Here is a 22,280-nt window from a genome sequence, read left to right on the forward strand (position 1 = left end):
TAGTTTGTGCAATATATATATATATTTCATTAATCGTCTACGATTCAAATAACAATGATAAAATGATGTAAAAACAATAATAAAATATTGTCTTGTTGATTCAATAAAGTTAACGTGGAAATTGACATATTAAAAGTGCCCTGAAATGTAGTGATCTTCTCTGGAGTTGTGTTTAAATTGCAAAGAAAGAAAAAAGGGTTCAACAAACAAACCTGGCCCTTGAGATCGTATAACGGTCGAAGCTATTCTCAAGGAGATAAAAAGGGTCAAAACAAGCAAAAGCGTAACATTCTTGCTTTCTCTTCAAAAGAGTGCCTCCTAAAGAGATCAGGTGAAAATGCAAAAATGATCAAGACCTGGTAGATGGCAGCTCTAATTTTTTTTGGTCTTCTTCTTGATTCACATAATCAATCTATAGGAAAAAATGCCAACCTCTAAGTAATTTTCAGGTACGTGCATTATACATAGTCTTGCATGATTTAGATCTGCCTCTGGAAGTTGTTTTCTTTTTTCAATGGAATCAAAACGGATCGTCTCTTAACTCTTTACACAGTACGTGTTGTTATGTTGTTCATGTGCCAATAAAGTATAGCGTGCATGTTTCGCATTTATTCCGCGTCAAAATTTAAACTCCGAGGAAAAGGATAGGTCACAGAAAGGTAGATGGATAAGCCAAGCTTTCATATATAGTAGTAGTAGTTATACTCCAACAAGAAATTAAAATCATGTTGAAATTGTTGTGATTTCGGATCCAGGAAAAGCCATTTTCTAATGCTAAGTCAACAATGGTTAACACCTAAGGTTCTTTTTTTACTTTCTTTTCCTCCTTTTTCAGATTTTTAAATTCAATAACTAAAAGTTTATGGTTCTTTTTTTAAAATGTCATAATTTCCTAATCATGCAATCTTAATGGAGTTTATAAAAAGAGTTTCAGATTCTTAATTGAGCGCGTTAAGTCAGTACTTAACGAATCGAATCACACATGTTTTTTTAATTCATATTCATGGCTTTTTATAATTCTTGATCTTCGAGACTAATTTAATTACTTTGCTTTCACGTAGTGCTCAGATCTTTCGAACCGGTACGTGAAAAAAATGTGGTCAATGGGTTTGATAAGGCGTACGGCGATCTCCGCCGCGATGAGAGCTTCTTCACAGAGGACGTTGATGCTTAGTGGTGGCGGTGGGTTAAGAAGCTTCACCGTCAAAACTTCGCCGGAGAATAATAATGAGGAGGAAATGAAAAAGGAGATCACTATGGCGGAGGCGAAGAAGCTAATGAGGCTGGTGAATGTCGAAGACATGAAGAAGAAGCTTGTCGGTATGTCCGAGAGAGACGTCGTCCCTTACAGCGCACTCGTAGAGGCTTCTCAGGGAATGGGTCTCGCTAGATCTCCCGACGAAGCTCGCGTCTTCGCTCGCGTTCTTGACGATGCTGGAGTCGTCTTGATCTTCCGCGACAAAGTCTATCTTCATCCCGACAAGGTCCGAGAATAAAAAATGTCTCTTCAAAAAAAATCTTTAATGTTTTTTGTTAAATATCGAATCTTTTTTTTTTTTCAGGTGGTGGATCTGATCAGACGAGCGATGCCTTTGGAAGAAACTCCAGAGGAAGATCAGATCAAGGAAGAGTTCAACAAGCTGAGGACCATGAAGGAAGAGATCGATGTGTTAGCTCACAGACAAGTGAGGAGGATTCTTTGGGGCGGTCTAGCTACTGCGGTAGTTCAGATTGGTCTCTTCGTCAGACTAACTTTCTGGGAGTTCTCGTGGGATGTGATGGAGCCAATCACGTTCTTCGTGACAGCGACTAGTATCATCGTGGGTTACGCTTACTTCTTGATAACTTCGAGAGATCCGACTTATCAGGATTTCATGAAGAGGCTGTTCCTCTCGAGGCAGAGGAAGCTGTTGAAAAGTCAACATTTTGATGTGGAGAGGTTTAAGGAGTTGGGGAGGATGTGTAAAACGACGTCGCCCTCGTCTTGTCACGCGGCTGCTACTATAAGGAACCGTGTTGGGTTAGAACTTGATCTAGAGGATTCATTGCAGAGTCGCAAAGACTGATTGATTTAAACAATCAAATAAAAATTACACATTTTTGTCTTTGTCTTTGCAAAAGTGACAAAAGGTTGTTTTCGATCATCTTTGTGTGTGTGTATGTTCCTTATCATCATGACATAAGTAACCATTGACATTTTACTACTGTGAAGATCGGTTAGACATATTTTTTGCTGTTTGAATTTTTCTTACAGTTTCTTTTATGCATGAAACCATTTTCTTTGTAATCTTGGATGTGCGCTCTAATGATCCACAAATTTCGTTTGGCCAAAGGGCCTTCGTCTTTTATTGGGCCGGACATGCTCAACATAATACCCAAAAAGATCCCATCACATTTTTTTCTTGGGCCGGATATGTTCAGCATAATAACAGTTATTTTATAGATTTTTCTGTTTTTTATTTGACTTTGCACAAATTATTTCACATATTATTGGGATCTTTCATCAAAATATCTATATCTGTTTTCTTTTTGGTTAGCTTTTCTTAATACGTAAGTTGAGTAAAATGTTCAAAAACAATCTAAAAAAACAAAAACCTGACCGAACTCAAAAGTGTTGTTTCAAACCAAAGAACCGCCTAACATTGTATATTCTAAAAATACAAAACTAAAAAATAAAATGATGCTATAACAACGACTTTAGGTTCATAATTATTTCCTTTCCCCTAATAGGCATCTAAAACGTGAAAGGTCGATAAAAAGGAATACAAATCTGGAAAGTCCCTTACTTTTAAATTATGATCGAACCAGCGAGGCCATAAACAAACCGCAAAAAGCCGGAGAAAACGTGAAGCCCATAAGGACTTCCCTTGTCGTCTTCCTCAAACTCCCCCTTTCCCCTTCTGGTTATTGCCTTCATTAAACACTGTCCCCCCATCCTTCTCTCTCTTTCCTGTGTGTTTATTTAATAAAATATCTTTTACTTTTTTTTAATCTTATCCTCTTAGACGATTCTCTTTGATCAGATTGAGATCATCTTCAGTTTGTTCTCCCACTTGCACACTGATAGTTACACTTACTCCGATCAATATAAAAATAAATAAAATAAAATATCTGTCTTGATGGATTAAACTCCAAAGGTAAAAGTATTTTGTTTTTTTTTTTATAATTTGAATCTGTTTTGAGTAATTACAACTTTTTTTTAAGCTTAGGCCACCGTTGTGTTTTGGCGAGAGAGATGTTACTGGAGAAGCCGACCTTGTTCTTGATTAGTGTGTGAAGATCTGTCTTTTATCCAAAACAAGCTTTACTTCATTTAACTTGTCGCCATTAAAATATAAAACAAACTTGCCCCATACTCCGATACATGGGCATACGTATGCGACTATGCGAGGTGGTCCCAATCATCGTCGTCGTCTGTGCTAGGGAGCACAAATAATAGAGAGAAGAGAGACGCTGAGGCGGTGATCGAGGTCTTAAGATTTAAAGAGAAAAAGCCTCTGAAGAGTGTGACTAGACAAGATCCGATCATAGTTCCTTCCTTTTAAAGGTAGCTACTTTCCTTTTCCCCAAGTTTCCTCCTTTCTATTCATTTTAATTTACATATAAATATTGAAGCTTTCTTTGCTTTGTTCTCTGCTCAGTGCTCAGCAGCAACTGGATTGACACTTCTCTTAACTAAGTAAGCTCTCTTTTCGTTTGCTGCGTTTAGTTAAAATCTATTCTCTGCTGTCATATCTATATCCTCCTGTTTTCTATGATCTCTTTTGATCTGGCTTGATGTTGTTTATTTGTTTCCAATTTTGTACCTCTTACGTTTGCTTTTGGTGTGTCTCGTTTATCAATTTTTTTTTCCCGGAAGGTATAGCTATGATGAAGTCTCTAGGAGTTACCTCTTTAATTAGTTTTACTTATATTATGTATTAGACGTATTTGAATGTTAGAAGGCAGATTGGCTCAGATCCTGGTTAGTTTTAGTTGGATTCTCCATGTTTTGAGTATCAACTATCATTTTGTGATACATGTTTATTGTACAGATCTTGTTGATTTTTGGATTGTAAGATGACTTTGGTAGGTAGTGGTTCATGGAATCTGACTCCTTATACATCATAATCAATGCGGTTCAGTTGTTTGTTGCTTTGTAAATGATGAATCATTGAGTAGTGGAACATGGCAGGATGATGATTCATGCATCTAGTTTCTGGGTTAAGCTTAGGTAGACTTTCTAGTTCTAGCCCATGCCTCTTCTTTTGATGTGAAAGGAACCTAAGCTATAGCGGTGACTTAAGTGTTTCAGTTCAATCTTCTGCATTTAATTCTTGTTGTTATGTCTTTGGCGTCAGGTGAAAACATGTCAGGGTCAAGGCCGAGCCATTCCTCCGAGGGCTCAAGGCGTTCAAGAAACAGCGCTAGGATCATTGCGCAGACCACCGTTGATGCAAAGCTCCATGCTGATTTCGAGGAGTCAGGCAGTTCCTTTGACTACTCAACCTCGGTGCGTGTCACCGGACCTGTTGTGGAGAACCAGCCGCCAAGATCAGACAAGGTGACCACGACTTATCTTCACCACATACAGAAGGGAAAGCTGATTCAGCCCTTCGGTTGTTTGCTCGCCTTGGACGAAAAGACCTTCAAAGTCATCGCCTACAGCGAGAACGCTGCTGAGCTCCTGACGATGGCTAGTCACGCTGTTCCTAGCGTTGGCGAACAGGGCGCTCTAGGCATAGGGACAGACATAAGGAGCCTTTTCACCGCTCCTAGCGCCTCTGCTTTGCAGAAAGCGCTTGGATTCGGAGACGTCTCCCTCCTGAACCCCATCCTCGTGCATTGCAAGACATCCGCCAAGCCGTTTTACGCCATCGTGCACAGGGTCACGGGGAGCATCATCGTCGACTTCGAGCCGGTGAAGCCTTACGAAGTTCCCATGACGGCTGCTGGCGCTCTGCAGTCGTACAAACTCGCTGCGAAAGCCATCACTAGGCTGCAGTCTCTCCCCAGCGGGAGCATGGAGAGGCTTTGCGACACGATGGTTCAAGAGGTTTTCGAGCTCACGGGGTATGACAGGGTGATGGCTTATAAGTTTCATGATGATGATCACGGAGAGGTTGTCTCTGAGGTCACGAAGCCTGGACTGGAGCCTTACCTCGGCCTGCATTATCCAGCCACTGACATCCCTCAGGCAGCTCGTTTTCTCTTTATGAAGAATAAGGTTCGGATGATCGTTGATTGCAATGCGAAACACGTTAGGGTGCTTCAAGATGAGAAGCTCTCCTTTGAACTCACTTTGTGTGGCTCCACGCTCAGAGCGCCGCACAGCTGCCATTTGCAGTACATGGCCAACATGGACTCGATCGCATCTCTCGTTATGGCGGTTGTGGTAAACGAGGAAGATGGAGAAGGCGATGCTGCTGCTCCTCCTGATTCCACCGCGCCTCAGAAGAGAAAGAGGCTGTGGGGTCTGGTGGTTTGTCACAACACGACTCCAAGATTCGTTCCGTTTCCTCTGAGGTATGCGTGTGAGTTTCTAGCTCAAGTGTTTGCCATACACGTCAACAAGGAGGTGGAGCTGGAGAATCAGATCGTGGAGAAGAACATTTTACGCACGCAGACGCTCCTGTGCGATATGCTGATGCGTGATGCTCCTCTGGGAATCGTCTCGCAGAGCCCCAACATAATGGACCTTGTGAAATGCGATGGAGCAGCTCTCTTGTACAAAGAAAAGGTATGGAAGCTAGGAATCACTCCGAGTGAGTTCCATCTGCAGGAGATAGCTTCGTGGCTGTGCGAGTACCACACGGACTCAACTGGTCTGAGCACTGATAGCTTGCACGACGCCGGGTTTCCCAGAGCACTAGCTCTGGGAGACTCGGTGTGTGGGATGGCGGCTGTGAGAATATCATCGAAAGACATGATATTCTGGTTCCGTTCTCACACAGCTGGTGAAGTGAGATGGGGAGGTGCAAAGCATGATCCAGACGATAGGGATGACGCGAGGAGAATGCACCCGAGGTCATCGTTCAAGGCTTTCCTCGAAGTGGTCAAGACGAGGAGTTTGCCTTGGAAGGACTATGAGATGGATGCCATACACTCCTTGCAGCTTATTCTGAGGAATGCTTTCAAGGATGGTGGCGAAACTGCTGATGTGAATACAAAGATCATCCACTCGAAGCTGAATGATTTAAAAATCGATGGTATACAAGAACTTGAAGCTGTTACGAGCGAGATGGTTCGTTTGATCGAGACTGCTACTGTGCCGATTTTGGCGGTTGATTCTGATGGATTGGTTAATGGTTGGAACACGAAAATTGCTGAGCTGACTGGTCTTCCGGTTGATGAAGCCATAGGGAAGCATCTCCTCACGCTTGTTGAGGATTCTTCAGTGGAGATCGTTAAGAGGATGCTAGAGAATGCGCTACAAGGTAACTAACTCTCTTCCTAACTTACACTGACTTTTGCTGAGAATATTTCAATTAAATCATTATTAATGCAGGAACGGAGGAGCAGAATGTTCAATTTGAGATCAAGACACATCTGTCAAGAGCTGATGCTGGACCTATAAGTTTAGTTGTTAACGCATGCGCAAGTAGAGATCTCCGTGAGAACGTTGTTGGTGTGTGCTTTGTAGCTCATGATCTTACTGGACAGAAGACTGTGATGGACAAGTTCACTCGGATCGAAGGTGATTACAAGGCGATCGTCCAGAATCCAAACCCGCTGATCCCTCCCATATTTGGTACCGACGAGTTCGGTTGGTGCACGGAGTGGAATCCAGCGATGTCAAAGTTAACCGGTTTGAAGCGAGAGGAAGTGATGGACAAGATGCTGTTAGGAGAAGTGTTCGGGACTCAGAAGTCGTGTTGTCGTCTGAAGAATCAAGAAGCGTTTGTGAACCTTGGGATTGTGCTGAACAACGCTGTGACGAGTCAGGAGGCGGAGAAAGTGCCATTTGCTTTCTTCACGAGAGGTGGAAAGCACGTGGAGTGTCTGTTGTGTGTGAGTAAGAAACTGGACAGGGAAGGTGTGGTGACAGGGGTCTTCTGTTTCCTGCAGCTTGCTAGCCATGAGCTGCAGCAGGCCTTGCATGTTCAGCGTCTAGCTGAGAGGACTGCGTTGAAGAGGTTAAAGGCTCTAGCTTACATAAAAAGACAGATCAGGAATCCGCTTTCCGGTATCATGTTTACAAGGAAGATGATGGAGGGGTCTGAGTTAGGACCGGAGCAGAGAAGGATTCTGCAGACTAGCGCTTTATGTCAGAAGCAACTCAGCAAGATCCTGGATGATTCTGATCTGGAAAGCATCATTGAAGGGTATATGATGCAAACAATGAAAGTCTTTGCTTCTCTCTCTCTCTCTTTTAGATTCTCATTATGTTTTTTTTTTCTTATGGTGCAGGTGCTTGGATCTGGAAATGAAAGAGTTCAGCTTGAATGAAGTGTTGACTGCTTCCACAAGTCAAGTAATGATGAAGAGTAACGGAAAGAGCGTTAGGATAACAAATGATACAGGAGAAGAAGTGATGTCTGATACTTTGTATGGAGACAGTATCAGGCTTCAACAAGTCTTGGCAGATTTCATGCTCATGTCTGTTAACTTTACACCGTCCGGAGGAGAGCTAACTGTTACAGCTTCCCTGAGGAAAGATCAGCTGGGGAGATCTGTGCATCTTGCTTATTTAGAGATCAGGTAAAAAAAAAACTCTGGATACACAATGTTATAATTAGAAAGTGCATGCACTGATGACTTTTTGTTGTTTATGAAAACAGAATAACGCATACAGGAGCTGGGCTACCAGAGTTTTTGCTGAACCAAATGTTTGGAACTGAGGAAGACGTGTCGGAGGAAGGACTAAGCTTGATGGTTAGCAGGAAACTAGTGAAGCTGATGAATGGAGATGTTCAGTACTTGAGACAAGCTGGGAAATCGAGTTTCATTATCTCTGCGGAACTCGCTGCGGCCAACAAGTAGTCTCCCCTAAAAAAAACAGAGGGGTTATGGCTTTGATATTGTCTTACTGGTTTTCTCTTTGTTTGCAACTTTCCTTATTGCTTTTGTTTTTCATTTTCAAACTTCCAATAACTAAGAAAATATCCATCCATTTACGTCTTCTGCCATCTCTGTTTGTTCTGAAGCCTGTAAACATGGATGGATGCATATCTAATTCCTTCTCGAGTGTTTTTGGTTTCATGATGTATTATGAGAAATAAAAGCTAATTTACAGTTTATCATGATGATTACAACATGAACTCCCTACATGAATTCTCTCTTTAGTCTTGATAATCTTCTCTTTTCAGGTTTTGTTCAAACTGTACAGACAGCTTCTTATCTCTCTGAGTATAGCTGCTTAACGAATAATAGATCTGCTTAACAGGCTGGGTTCTATCCCACAGGATAATGCAACAAGGCAGAGTTATAGAGGCCATTCCTTGAGTCTTTTTTGTAAGAATCCTTCGTTTAAACAAATTGGCTTTAGCTTTAACTCCATGGAGAAACAGACATATTTTCTAAACTTCTACAATGGATTTAGTTAGCTGGCCATATGGAATGGCCCTTAGCACATGTGGGGCGGGGAGAACAGAGTCTTGATCTTAAAAATCAATTAATCATATTTTATTAGAGTCCCATACGTAAGAGTCTCTCTAAATTTGATTATTTTATATAATGAGGGGTCAGATGCTCAGATAAGTGGCTTACCTGCTTTTTTGTTAAGTTTTCAAAGGAAGATCAACATCAGCTTACCCAAATCTAGTTAGCTTGAAACTAAAAATCCTAAAAAAAACAACTTGTATTATATAGAAGATGATACATGAGACAATGAAAGCTCAAATGCACACTCAAAACATCAGTTATGGGTTTTATTACACAAGATAAATAAAGGAGGAAAAGATCATTCCGTTAGAAAAAACAGAACCGAAAGATCATTATTACACCTTGGGTTGGAACTTGGTTTTGATGTGTTTAACAGTTCCCGGAGACGTCTGAAACGCTTGAGCCAAGATCTCATCTGGGACAGGAGGCGTAGAACCGAACAGAGTAGCACCAAGAGACTGAGTCCCAGGAAGCTGGCTATTGAAAGCAGCGATGACAGAGGCAGGGACGCGACCGTTGTTCTTCTGGAAATGCACTAGTCCTTTGGGGAAAGCAAAGACGTCGCCTTTCTTGAGAGACTGAGAGATGAGCTTGTTGGCCGTGGTGAGGAAACCGACGTCGAGGGCTCCTTCGAGGACGTAGACGACTTCGGTGGCGCGAGGGTGAGTGTGAGGCGGGTTTAAGCCGCCTGGCGCGTAGTCGATTCGTGCGAGGGAGACGCCGAGCGTGTTGAGTCCCGGGATGGTCATCACGTTTGCGCCTGTGACCAAGGAGCCGAATGTGTTGTTGGTGAGGCCTGGATTGGCTATTCCTTGGGAGAAGAAATCGAGTGGTGTGACGTTGGCTGCGTCTTTGCAAGGGAAGCCATTGACTTTGATTCCTGCAAAAAAAAATCGATAAAAGGTTTAAGCTTTTGTAATACTAGTTGAGATCAAGATAAAATCAAGTTTTATTAGTACCGGAGGAGAGATCAGCGACACAGAGGTCTTGGAGCATGTCGGGATCTGCGGAGACTGTAATGACGAAAATGGCGACAAGGGCGAGGGAGATGGAGAGAAATGGAGCCATGTTGATTGTTGTTGTTTGATGGTGTGACTGTAAACAGTTGAGAATGATAGTGTTTTTATAAAGGGGGGAGAGAGATTGAGATTGAAGAAGAGATGACTTATTCTTCGTGTGAGAGAAAAAGCAAGGAACATGCTGGTTTTTAATGAACTCCCTTCTCTCTCTCTCTCTCCCTCCTCTGTCTGAATGAAAAAAAATGTCAAAGGTCAACGAATAGAATACTAAACCGGATGGATCAGGGCTGTGCTACTGAAAAAAGATGGCCTATACTTGTTTTGGCATTACACGGTTTAGATATTTTAATGATTCTATAAAAGATTATATAATATAAATGGAATCACTATTACCTAATGTATCTATCACGTAATGTTTGTCTTACTCTTTTCTGTATTTGTTAGTAATTAATTATTATTGAACTTTCGATTTGCATAAATATCCTCCGATTTTTGTGGGCTTTTGCTTCTAGCTTCCAAATATTTTCATTTGTCTTTAGTGGGCTGGGTTTATCTCTCTAATTTTCAGTTGGGCTTTGATGTTTAATAAGCTAATGCAGAAAATGGTTAGACTTTGAGTGATTACTCTTGTTTACTTATTGGATTGACACAATTTTTCTGCTAATTTTGTTAATATCATTTGGAAAATGAAATGGTTCAGGACTTACAAAAGACCATCCTACCAATCTTTTACCTTGCAAAAGAAAAAAAAACAAGGGAACAAAAATAACGACCAACAAAATTCAGGAGATATTAGTATCATGAACCTTAGGAAGAAACAAATTGGTAGGCTAATTATTAAGGAAGCTAAATATTTGTTTTGTCAAGTTAAGGAAACAAATAATGGTAACGAATCTCTCCTATGACTGGTAGTTAATGTTATCATTATGTTTCCATGCATGTAAAAATGACCAGGACCAATGGTTTTGCTTTCTTAGTTGTACTTATATAACTACCCACTGTACATACCTCTCGATAATCATTAAGAGGAGAATGAATTCGTTTTCGTGGTGTTGGAGTCTCGTATGCATTTTTACAAATGGGGTAATGGGTTTTGATGAAATGGACTCGTTCAACAGATTCAACGACACAAATATTTATGAGAAACAAGACAATGTTGCTAATGTTCTGATGGTTGGACTCACTCTTGTTCAAGCCGCTGCTGCCAAAGGAGCAGGTAACAATCTTCCTCCCATTCATTTCTCATAAAGGCTAATTCAAATTAAATCCACATTTTCTAATTTCTTAAATAAAATCCCTACAGTAATTGTGAGAAAATAGTTTTACAAAATTAAAAGGGTTGTTGTTTCATTTGTGTTTATAATTAAGAAAATAATTTTGTTAAAATATAACGTAAACGCTTCCAGAAAAAAAAAACAATGGATACCATAGTTTTTTTCATCATTTTTTTTTCATCATCATTACTTTAAGGTTCATCATTATTTTAAGGTTTTTATTCATATTTTATTGGTGTAAGGTTAACCTTGTTGTGGCAGTGTGTCTGGATGGGTCAGTGCCTGGATATCATTTGTATCGTGGGTACGGTTCAGGAGAAAACAATTGGATCATTCACTTGCAGGTTCGTACACATATAATTTCATGCATATATATATATAACGTATCTTCGATCAAAAAAAAAAATATATAACGTATCATAATCGATCCCCTAAATCAATAAGGCCAATTTTGTTAAAAGGGTGGTGCATGGTGTGACAGCGTAAAGAACTGTCAGTACCATAAAAGAAGTAGTTATGGATCGTCCACATTAATGGAGAAAGTGTTAGCATTTACGGGAATACTAAGCAATAAAGCCGCTGAAAATCCAGGTATTACTCAATATCGCTTATTGATGAAACAAAAGATTCGATGTTTGTGGAACTGTTATTCATGAATGTATTCTCTTCTTTTGTGGAAAATCAATCTTATAGACTTTTACAACTGGAATAAAGTTAAAGTCCGGTACTGTGATGGTGCATCCTTTAGCGGTGACAGCGAAAACAAGGTTAGTTAGAACCACATAAAGATCTCTTAATTTGCCTCTCTCTCTATATATATCATTAGTAATTAACTTGATGTTACCATAGTTGATTACAATTAGGCCGCACAACTTCAGTTTAGAGGGAAACGTATATTTTTAGTGTCATGGAAGATCTGATGGCAAAGGGAATGCGTCAAGCAAAGCAGGTCCATACATATAATTTTCTTCCACATTTTGGTTCTCCTTTGTATCTTTCTTTATCCCCAAGTAATTAGTGTAAATAATATTACATTAAGGCTTTGCTCACTGGTTGTTCTGCTGGGGGTCTTTCATCGATTCTATGCTGCGATGATTTCAAGAGCTTGTTTCCTCTAAGCACAAAAGTAAAATGCATGAGCGATGCTGGCTTCTTCCTCGATACGTGAGTTTTTTTCAAGCTTTCTTTGTGCAATAGATGGAGAATTTAGTATAATATTCATTGGTTATGTCTTGTATGTAATTGAAGCGTTGATATATCTGGACGTCGAACTTTAAGGAGTATGTATTCTGGTGTCGTAAACACCCAGGTATGCGCATTTAACGTTATTATGATGTAGTGATGATGATACATAGATCGTTGAAGGCTAACAAAGTATTCTTATAAAATTTTAGGGTTTGCAAAACACGCTTCCCCGCACATGTACAAATCATCTTGATCCAACTTCGGTATCCATTTCTCGTTGCTCTTGATATGTTTTCTTGTGTAATAAAGCAATGATTAGGTTCCTGATCATTTGCTTAATTAACATGGTATCAATATTTCAGTGTTTTTTCCCTCAAAACATAATCAACCAAGTGATGACTCCGTTGTATATTCTCAACTCAGGATCTGATTCGTGGCAGGTCCATTTACTCGATCTTCTTTCATCATTTTCTTGTTCACTATATATGACTCATGTGAGTTTTTTCGTGTCTATAAGTACTAACTTGTTTTTTTCTTCTTTGCAGATTGGAAATAGTATAGCTCCACCATCTGCAGATCCGAGTGGCAGTTGGCATGACTGCAGCTTTATGTTCAGATGCAACGCAGCTCAGAAGAAGGTCTTGGAAGGTAAATAATTGTGTTTTCATGTAGCCTAAAGCACTCAAACATTCCCTCAAACTAAATATAAGACTTGAAGTAAAAAATATGCGCATGAAGCATGATTTTCAAGTAATTTGAGACGGCTCTTCTAAACAAAGGGAGATCGATTAAGAATTTTCTTGTTTTCAAATTTGGAGTACAGGATTCAGGATGAGCATGTTAAATGCGTTAAAGGCCTTTTTGACGACAAGAAAGAATGGAGTGTTAATTACCTCAGGCTGGGCTCATTGCCAAGCTGAGAGACAAGATGCTTGGTTTCCTGGAAACTCTCAAGCGGGTAATAAGGTAAGAAACAAAACAAAATTGCTGTAGCCTGTAAAAGAATTTACATGAGGAAATAATGTTTGTCACTTAAAAACAGGGGATTGCTGTAGCTGTTGGAGATTGGTATTTCGAGAGGGCAAAAAAATCAAGCTCATAGACTGTACTGATTGTCCTTGTGACAGCAAGAATAGTTTACTGAGACTAATATGTTTGACAGTATGTCGTAAGAACTAAAAATTAAAATTCTTACCAATCAATCAATCAATCATCTAGTCAACAGTCATAAAACCTTCGAAGTCTTCTCACCGTTTCTTCTGTTTGTTAGTATGAGATTTTAAAACCTCGGAAGCTTCCCTCTCAAAGAATAAAGAATGCTAATTTGTCCAGTTATCAGCATGTCAACACGTTTCCGTATATCCAAACGTCGTTGTATTAAGATAATTGATATAAAAAGTTATTTCGACGTCAAACTATATAGTTAAATAAATTATAGGAGAGAAGACAAGAGAGCAAAAAGAAACCACGACATTCTCCATTGTTTACTCACAAGATATCTTTTTTTTTTATTGTTAACAAACCACGACAAGTGTTTATATTAATCATACTTACATAACAAACGCCAATCAAAATTAACACAATGATTAGTTCAATGTAGCACCAATTATTCGGCTCACATGCACTCTGGCGTTCCACTAAACCTTATTACAAAGCAAATGTATATTATGATAATATATAAACCTTGTTAATCTGTTATGTAAATAGTTTACATATACCATTGAAGATAATATACCGTTAGTATATTTTATTCGAGAAATTTGATTATTGTATTTTCAAATGAGAAACAAATTCTTAAATATTTTTCCTTTCATTTCTATAATTTTAAAATTATACTAATATGTTTGATAAAATACAATGTCGACTTTAAAATTAAAGTCAAACAAACATTTGATACTTTTTCACTTACTGGTCGAGTTATTGCGTTAGGTTAATTCGAAAAAGGTAGAAGGTAGTTGTTTTAGAATGGAATCATCAAAAAAAAACATATGTGTTATAAAAAAGTAAATCAATTGACTTTATGATAAAATGAAAACCATCCCATCACTTCCTTCATGTTTTTAAGGTCACATCCTTAATTTTATGTTTTCTTTTGTCTTGTAATTAATTACAGGTCTGAAAAATGGTGAAGGATGTGACTCTGGATCACAACTCGTTCACGGAAACAGACAGAAACTAATTTATTACATTCATCATTGTTCTTCAACAGATTAATTGCAAACACAGACAGACCTCTGGAATCATCTGAGGATAATATACATCATAATATTAACAACAAAACAATAAATATAAAACTATATAGTACGAGACTAAAAGGTTTGCAAAAGATAGGAGAATATTTAACGTATAAAACACACTTTAAAATAAAAATAAAACAGCTCATTTTTGTTTACCCCATGAATATACAAACCACTTGAACCCATTGTATACGTATGCATGTATTGTATATGTTTTTTGTTCTCTACATCTGTTAGAATTAGGAAAAAGAAAAAGAAACCTAAAGGGACTGACCAAAAGAGACGGCCATTCTCTGAAGGTCCTTGGAGAACACGTCACTTGCTTCAGGTGTAGCTAAGTTCTCGTTCTGCCTTTGGCTCCAAGGATCTGCCATGTTCGAAACATTGGCTAGGTACTCTGCCTCTGATTTGATGTAGATCGGTTGAGAGTTTTGAGCGCTCCCATTGAAGAACGGTGAGTTCATTGAATACTCTGACCACTTCATTTCTTCCAAGTTATGATTAGGTTTAACTAGTGAAGAAGAAGAAGAGTTTGGGACTGACCATGAGAATCCACCGTTGTCGAAGAAGTTCGATGTGTTGTTTGCCGGAAACACATGATCACCTACGGAGACAGAGCTTGAGCTATTGTCCGGAGCAAGACTAATAGAAGGCTTTACGCTAACCGGAGTCTGAAAGACAGAACCAACCATGTTCCCAGGGCTAAACTGAGCCGGGATCATGGAGCAGAGAGGAGAAGAGTCAGGTGTAACAGAGAGACCGAGGTTGGAGTTGAAGTTAAGCTTCTGAAAGCCGAAGTAGTCTGAGAAATCAGATGGCTTGTCAAGGAAGAAGTCTTGGTTTGTTGCAGATGAGGAACTAGGAGACTTGTGGTTGTTGTTGCTTGTTGTTTTTGGTTTGTCTTTGTCGCTAAAGCTCTCAACTTCGGAGATGGGTTTGTGTGTGTTTGGATCAATGCCTCTTTGTTTCAGTTTCTTCTTGATGCTTGAGTTCCATAGATTCTTGATCTCGTTGTCGGTTCTTCCCGGGAGCCTCGCAGCAATCTGTGACCATCTGATCAAAAACAGAGGAAGCTTAGCACATACACATGATCAAAACAGAGGAGGGCAAAAAACGTAAACATGATCCTCTGTTTCCTATGATTATGTTCTTACCTGTTTCCAAGGACAGAATGAAGCTCGACGATGAGATTCTCTTCTTCTGGAGAGAAAGCTCCTCTTTTTAAATCAGGTCTCAAGTAATTGATCCATCTTAGTCTGCAACTCTTTCCACATCTCTGCAAACCTGTAAAGTAGGCTCGGATTAGTTTACTATAAACATTAAAAATGCCTTCTTTTAATGTTTTGCTCATGAAGTTAAGGGAGGAAATATTACCAGCGAGTTTAGGAACAGAGCTCCAGCAGCCATGACCATGATTGGTGATGTGTTTGAGAAGCTTCTCGTCTTCTTCAGGAGACCAAAGGCCTTTTCTCAGCTTTTGTTTGTAACAGCAAGAATGTCTTCCCATTTTGTTGATTAAAGTTGCAATGCTGTGTCAGGGTGCAATGGAAGAGAGGAAAGCTGTGTTCTTTTTCTTTATAAGTATTGAAAGAAAAAAAGTTTCGGGCAGAGAGAATGTATATGAAACTTTTGAAGGTTAATGGAACCTGAGAGAGGTGGACAAAATGAAGTAAAGGAACTCCAGAGAGAGAGTATTAATAAGGACAAAGAAAAGTCGCTTTCTTAGTAAGGGCTTGTTGAATTTTATGCACTCTTTTATTTGTTCTCTCTCTATAATTTTTTTAAAGGAAGAGAGGGAGAGGTTGGGGGGGGGGGGGAGAGAGAGAGAGGCAAAAGTGTGTATTTTTAGGCCTTGTAAAAAGAATTTAATTCGTCCACGATCGGATTAGCTCATACCAATGGTAAGAGCATCCACAATGGTGGATTCACCATGGGAGTCTTTAGAAATTTTAAACTAATTTTTCAAGTTAATTTTGTTTTGTTTGAATAGTGAAGGACTCAGAATCAAAATATATCTCCAATGGTGTATTTCAATTTGAAGTCCTTAATATATACAAAATTGCTTCTGTCAAAGCACCTGTACTTGAAGTATTACAAAATTGAAGTAAGCTTGCTGCAAATTTAAACCATTTATTCACATAAACACCATCAACTTAACCGAAACTGAATGTGAGAAGGCAAGTAAGAAGACATCTGAACCTCGATAGCTCAAAGGCCTTAGTCTATTGTAGTCCTCTTGTCATGTTTCATCCAGAGTCCAAAACAAATAAACAAACGACTCACTCTCTCTCTCTCTGCAGAGCAAAATATTCAGAAAGAGAATGATGAAATGAAAAGGTAGCTTGCCTGCAGTATCCCACAATCCCAAGTTGATACTGTTTCCATCCACAATCACATTGGCGCTGAAATTATCAAACACAGTAGGCACATAGTCCTGTCACACCCCAAAATCAACTAACATTAGCTATAAAGTGTCCTTCCAGAATAATAAATAACACACTCTTTATAAGATCAACAAACAGAATAACTCATCTCAGAAAAACACGACTCGTATATGAATCTAAGATTCTCAAACCCTACAAAGATCACTACAGTAACATTGAGATTCCACTCACACTAGCCTATCATAGAGTTATTTAACACACTTTATATAATCATAATACAGATTAACAGATCGCAGAGAAACATGAATATGGTCAATGAATACCTGAGACTGAGCTAAAGGTCCTCAGAAGTGAGAACTAACACTCTCACCAGCTTACTCAAAAAAGTACATGCCTTTGAGTAACTGTCATAGCAAATCTTATACTAAAGTACAATCACTCTGCTAAAGGTCCTCCAAAATAACATACTCACTAGATTACCCAAAACAACCAAGCCTTTGAGTGACTTTCATACCAAATATCAAGATTATTTATACATATACATAAAATACAAAACCAGATCATAAAGATCAAACTACTATTCTGCAACGATCAGAATCATAACACAAACTAAAGAAGCAGGCAAGGGAACGGGACTAACCAAGAGGATTAGAGAGCTTGAATGAGTTCTTAGCCATGGTTATGATTCGATCAGTACCTGCGATCATTAAAAAAAAGAACAAGTCTTTAGATTTTTTAACCAAATCGGGATAAAACCCAGAACCCTCAAACAAAATCGAACAGAGGAGAGATCAAAACGAACCTTAAAGAGGAAGAAAGCGATGACCCTGGTTGAGCTGATCGGATGGAGGGTTGAGCTGAGTTTTGACCCTGGTGAAGTGATCGGAGATGTTGAGCATCACGAGAGGGTGGAGCTTGAAGGTGAGGCCGCTTGAACGAAGCAGAAGAGGCATGGTTCGTGGGTTCCGTTGAACCGATCGGAGTAAGGTTTCTGGCACCGGATGGCACGAACGTGGGGCTGGGAGTGGGGTTTCTGAGGAAGAGGAGTTTCTTAGAGGCGGAGGGGAGTGTCAATCGGTGGTTAAAGGATCAGTGAAGCTGCGGCACGATATGTAGTAGCTGGAGTGATCACCGTCAGTGACAAAAAAAGAGGAGGAGAATCTATTGGAAAAAATGAAGAATGATGCCACGTCTTCAAGGACTGAATCCTTAAAACCCTTGAGTAAGGACTCATCCTTAGCTGGTTCGTCTATTATATTGTTAAAATAATCAAATGACACTAAGGATTTGGGGTAAGGATTTGTTTATAGCCCGCGTTGCGGATGGTCTAAGAGAGGCATGGTTAAGAAATGGAGTTCAGTTCATTTAGTTTTGACATTTAACATCACTCCAATCATCATACATTCGTCGTGTCCCTGTTGACCTGACCCATTTTCATACATTCAAATGCAACAATAAAAATATGATCATTTCAATCAGTCGCCAAAAACTATCTTTTGTTTAAGAGTTAAAATTGATTCTAGAAGTGTGATTCTACGGACTACGGAGACATGCTGATTCATGTTCATGAGCCTATATTACCAACACGCAGGCGAAAAAAATGGTATGACCTCAGCAGCTCTTACAGAGTTTACATTTTGGAGATTTATATGAAAGTGAATTTTCCTCCTCCCTTTTTTAATGTTTTTCTCCTCGTAGATAGTCGAGGTTTACAAACAATTATTTATTGAAGAACTATACATTCATGTAAGGCAGAACGACATAAAAAACATAATTAAGCGTGCTAACAAGATAAGAGTAATTTTTAATATCATGACTGTTTATAAATATTTTTTGTGTATTTTCTGACTGAGAATAAATCATCAAAAAAACAATAGTATGTGGTAATATTCATGGTGAGTCATGAATACTCATGGTGAGTCAACAAACATTTAACGGATTATATATAAGATGAAACAATGTGGATACAGTGGATTCCACATATATGTAGATGGCATGAGTATTACAAAATTTGTGTCAAAGTCGCACATAGACGAGAGCTTGGAGCAATGTGTGCTCCTAAAACTCTGAGTGATAAAATTCCAAAATATATCTTAAACCTTTTATCTGATTATATATGTCACCAGGTGCATCTACTTTCCCAAAATCTACAAAATTCATTGAAATGTTTAGAGTGGGCGATTTACTAAAAGATTAGTATCAACCCAAACCTATTACTAGAGCGGTCAGAGTTGTACAAAAATTATTTACAAGAATGGGACAATTAAATTAAAGTAACATATTAGATGGTTGTGTGTAGATAAGAATGAAGAAAAAGAAGAGCTCTACGTTGTCGTCATGCAAGACTTCTGCAATGAATTAAAAGCAAATGCTAAATGAGGACTTAATCTTTGTTAAGATGATCGCATCAACTAAAGGAAATAATGGAAATGGTTCATAACCAGCAAGAAATTGTCATTAACGGTTAATGTTTCCAAAAATGATTAAATGGGATTAAATTGCTGAATAACGGAATTTAGAAAATTTGCTTGAAAAATATGGTTACTTCTTCATATGAATGAGAATTATCAAGCGACTCTTTTGTTTGCTTTATGCATTTTAAAATATAAGTTGACACACTTCTCTTTGGCATTTTTCTCCCTTTCTGGCCTATAACTCAGTCATAATAGAGGGTATATTCTTTGTCCATTCACCCAAATTTTCCCTCAAATTAATATTCACATATTGAATTTTGTAGTTTTCTTACGTTATCTAGAGACGGCCACTCGTTAGACTCTTATACCGATAATCCATTTGTTTATTGGGACCCAAGACTATATTCTATACGTATATATATATATATATATGAGTTTTAACGTCATGAAGTTACAGTTATTTATCACGTTGCTTTTTTATGTATGCATTAAGATTTTAGTATGTGAATATGTAACGCATCTACCAGTCTTGCTTACAGACAACACGTACGTTTGGATTTGGTTCGTGATTAAATTTGATAAAAAGCAGAGATGAGTGAGATTATAGGTGCATATACTCCATATTAATTTTTAGTAGATATGGTTATATATCTTAATATATTGTTTGATGAACATGTTTACCATAAATTTTAAATAAAGAAATTAAATGACTAAGACTATATATATATATATATATATTATTTTTTGAATAAGACTATATATAATAATAGTATTGTAATTTTTTGACAAAAATGACTATTAATAATAATAATATATGTGTACAAATTCGTTATTAGTTAAGTCATACTTCTATTTCCGAATTCAGATACATTATGTTTGCTAATTACTGGTCGTATGCCTCGTACCCTTCTTTTACCTTTCTGATCATTTCTTTGACTGCCTTCAACTAGTGGAATTATTTTTTTCATCCGCAATATTATGAAGCCTTTACGCAGAGAATATATTGTTCAATACGATTGTTCATGCAGGGGTCCGAAAAGAAGACTCGCTAAATAATACCAAGAGGTCCCTTCTCACAAAAATAATCAAAACCGACATGAATGTCTTATAACCAAACACAATAAAATAAAATAAATGAACTAGTTGATTTATTGTAGAATATCTCGAACCAAGGCTGTCAAAAGATACTTCGAATTAAATAATCCAACCACTTAAAGAATATAGGAAAGACTTTGCAATTGTAGCGAGTTTCTTTTTAATCATACTTGATAAACTAATAGTCTAATACCAATCAATACGTTCTTGGAGTGTATCATTGAAAATAAAACATTATGTTAACTGCACTATATAATATTAGCGCATCCCCTTAAAAATGGAACATATTCGATTATGATCATGCATGATTAAGACCCATCATTTGATCATCATCGATAACACAATTATATGACAATCATACATATATCCGCCGTAGCCCTTCCATTATATGCAAACCATATCCGATTTCAGATTTCTTAGGCGTTGATTTTGATTTGATTAGGAGCATGCATCTTTATTTTTATTTTTTTTCAAAGTTTTCAGACTAATTAATCTTGTCCTTTCGAAAGATTAACTTTGACGAAGCATGCATATCTTCTACGTACTACTACTCAACAGGAAGATGTCTTTACGTTATACCACTAAATGCATTTTCTTTGTTTTCAATATTCAGTGATTTTCCGAAGTTATGCATGTTTCCACTAAGATCATACATGCAAACAATTTGAGAATTAACAATTTAAGTGATTTTTAATTCATCAATATACTCACAAGATGATAATTCGTTTATATTTCTTCATACTTAAATAATATCATGGGTATTAAGAGAAATTCTTGGGTTCACCACTAGAGTGAATTTTTAGGTACACCCAACTAATAGGATTTCATTATTTCATATTCAGTATCTTTTAAAAAAGGAAACAAAATATTATCAAATTATATTAATATTCTTAAACTAAAAATTAAAAATTAATATTAATTGCAAAAATACGTTTTAGAAAAATATATTTTTAATACCGTCAGCCAAACACTAAATCCTAAACCCTAAATTCTAAACCCTAAACCCCTGGGTAAATCCTAAACCCTTGGTAAATCCAAAATGCTTGGATAAATTATAAATCCTACGGTTTAGGATTTATCCAAGGGTTTATGATTTACCTAAGGGTTTAGGGTTTAGTATTTAGGGTTTAGGGTTTAGTGTTTTACTGATTGTGTTAAAAATATTTTTTTAAAAAAAAATCCAACGATTTAGGATTTATCCAAGGGTTTACCATGGATTTAAGATTTATGATTTAGGGTTAGAGTTTAGGGTTTAGTGTTTTGCTGACGGTATTTAATATTTTCTATATATTTTTTGTTTTAAAAATATAATAAAATTTGACAATACTTTGTTTCCTTCTTTTAAAAGATACTGAATATAAAATAACGAAATCCTATTGGTTGGGTGAACCTAAAAGTTCACTCTAGGGGTGAACTTAAGTATTTCTCTTTATGTTATTGGCACATAGTAAAATTGATGGACAAAACTTGGGTTCACCCCTGTGGTGAACCTTTAAATTCTCACCACTTGATTTATAACCAATCAAAATGACATGTGGATAATTAAATAAAAAATATTAAATATTTTTAAAAATAGCTAAAAAAGAATATGCAAATTCTAAATCATAAATCTTAATTTCTAAACCCTAAACATTAATTTCTAAATCCAAACCATATACCCTAAACTAAAATCCTAAACTCTAAACCCAAATCATATACCCTAAACTCAAACCGTATACGCTAAACCCAAATCCTAGACCTTAAACTCAAATTATATATCTAAATGCTAGACCCTAAACCTAAACCGTATACTCTAAACTCAAATTCTAAACCCTAAACCCAAACCGTAAACCATAAATCTAAACTCTATATCTTAAACCTAAATCATAGACCCTAAACCCAAACCGTATAATCTAAACTCAAATCCTAAATCCTAAACTCAAACCATATACTCTAAGGGTTTACGGTTTGGATTTAGGGTTTAGAATTTAGTTTTAGAGTATACGGTTTGGGTTTAGGGTCTACCATTTGGATCTAGGGTTTAGATTTAAGGTTTACGGTTTAGGTTTAATGTTTAGGATTTAGGTTTAGGGTTTAGAATTTGGGTTTA

At 37.6% G+C, this 22,280-nt stretch overlaps 4 protein-coding genes, 1 long non-coding RNA gene and 1 pseudogene across 6 annotated transcripts; 3 read left to right on the forward strand and 3 right to left on the reverse strand.

Moving 5' to 3' along the window:
* The first annotated feature begins 652 nt into the window (after positions 1 to 652).
* On the forward strand, positions 653 to 2,204 carry LOC108840173 (calcium uniporter protein 6, mitochondrial). Its single transcript, XM_057004445.1, has 3 exons — positions 653 to 801; positions 1,062 to 1,484; positions 1,563 to 2,204. The coding sequence occupies exons 1-3, from the start codon at positions 772 to 774 to the stop codon at positions 2,064 to 2,066; spliced, it is 957 nt and encodes a 318-aa protein (XP_056860425.1). The 5' UTR covers positions 653 to 771; the 3' UTR covers positions 2,067 to 2,204.
* A 786-nt stretch (positions 2,205 to 2,990) lies between these two features.
* LOC108806449 (phytochrome A) lies at positions 2,991 to 8,219 on the forward strand. 2 transcript variants are annotated; one of them, XM_057004458.1, is made up of 7 exons: positions 2,991 to 3,137; positions 3,210 to 3,547; positions 3,642 to 3,679; positions 4,341 to 6,416; positions 6,488 to 7,304; positions 7,390 to 7,680; positions 7,761 to 8,219. In XM_057004458.1, exons 4-7 carry the CDS (start codon positions 4,349 to 4,351, stop codon positions 7,960 to 7,962), a joined length of 3,378 nt encoding a protein of 1,125 aa, XP_056860438.1. In that variant the 5' UTR covers positions 2,991 to 3,137; positions 3,210 to 3,547; positions 3,642 to 3,679; positions 4,341 to 4,348; the 3' UTR covers positions 7,963 to 8,219. The 2 variants fall into 2 exon arrangements, with proteins under 2 accessions (XP_056860438.1, XP_056860440.1); XM_057004460.1 differs by lacking the exon at positions 2,991 to 3,137 and having other exon boundaries at positions 3,196 to 3,547.
* A 542-nt stretch (positions 8,220 to 8,761) lies between these two features.
* On the reverse strand, positions 8,762 to 9,836 carry LOC108822767 (germin-like protein subfamily 2 member 1). Its single transcript, XM_018595958.2, has 2 exons — positions 9,543 to 9,836; positions 8,762 to 9,463 (listed from the first exon to the last, which is right to left on the reverse strand). Exons 1-2 carry the CDS (start codon positions 9,649 to 9,651, stop codon positions 8,919 to 8,921), a joined length of 654 nt encoding a protein of 217 aa, XP_018451460.2. The 5' UTR covers positions 9,652 to 9,836; the 3' UTR covers positions 8,762 to 8,918.
* A 798-nt stretch (positions 9,837 to 10,634) lies between these two features.
* On the forward strand, positions 10,635 to 13,275 carry LOC108843210 (pectin acetylesterase 1-like; annotated as a pseudogene).
* Positions 13,276 to 14,222: 947 nt separating this feature from the next.
* On the reverse strand, positions 14,223 to 16,011 carry LOC130508891 (transcription factor MYB61-like). The gene is made up of 3 exons (XM_057004461.1): positions 15,673 to 16,011; positions 15,453 to 15,582; positions 14,223 to 15,351 (listed from the first exon to the last, which is right to left on the reverse strand). Exons 1-3 carry the CDS (start codon positions 15,803 to 15,805, stop codon positions 14,559 to 14,561), a joined length of 1,056 nt encoding a protein of 351 aa, XP_056860441.1. The 5' UTR covers positions 15,806 to 16,011; the 3' UTR covers positions 14,223 to 14,558.
* Positions 16,012 to 16,310: 299 nt separating this feature from the next.
* Positions 16,311 to 17,885, reverse strand: LOC108859052 (uncharacterized). Its single transcript, XR_001950435.2, has 3 exons — positions 17,485 to 17,885; positions 17,323 to 17,379; positions 16,311 to 16,732 (listed from the first exon to the last, which is right to left on the reverse strand). It is a non-coding gene; the product is annotated as an uncharacterized LOC108859052 (long non-coding RNA).
* Positions 17,886 to 22,280: the final 4,395 nt, after the last annotated feature.

This window comes from Raphanus sativus, chromosome 1 (assembly GCF_000801105.2).
Source record: "Raphanus sativus cultivar WK10039 chromosome 1, ASM80110v3, whole genome shotgun sequence".
Classification (NCBI taxonomy): Eukaryota; Viridiplantae; Streptophyta; class Magnoliopsida; order Brassicales; family Brassicaceae; genus Raphanus; species Raphanus sativus.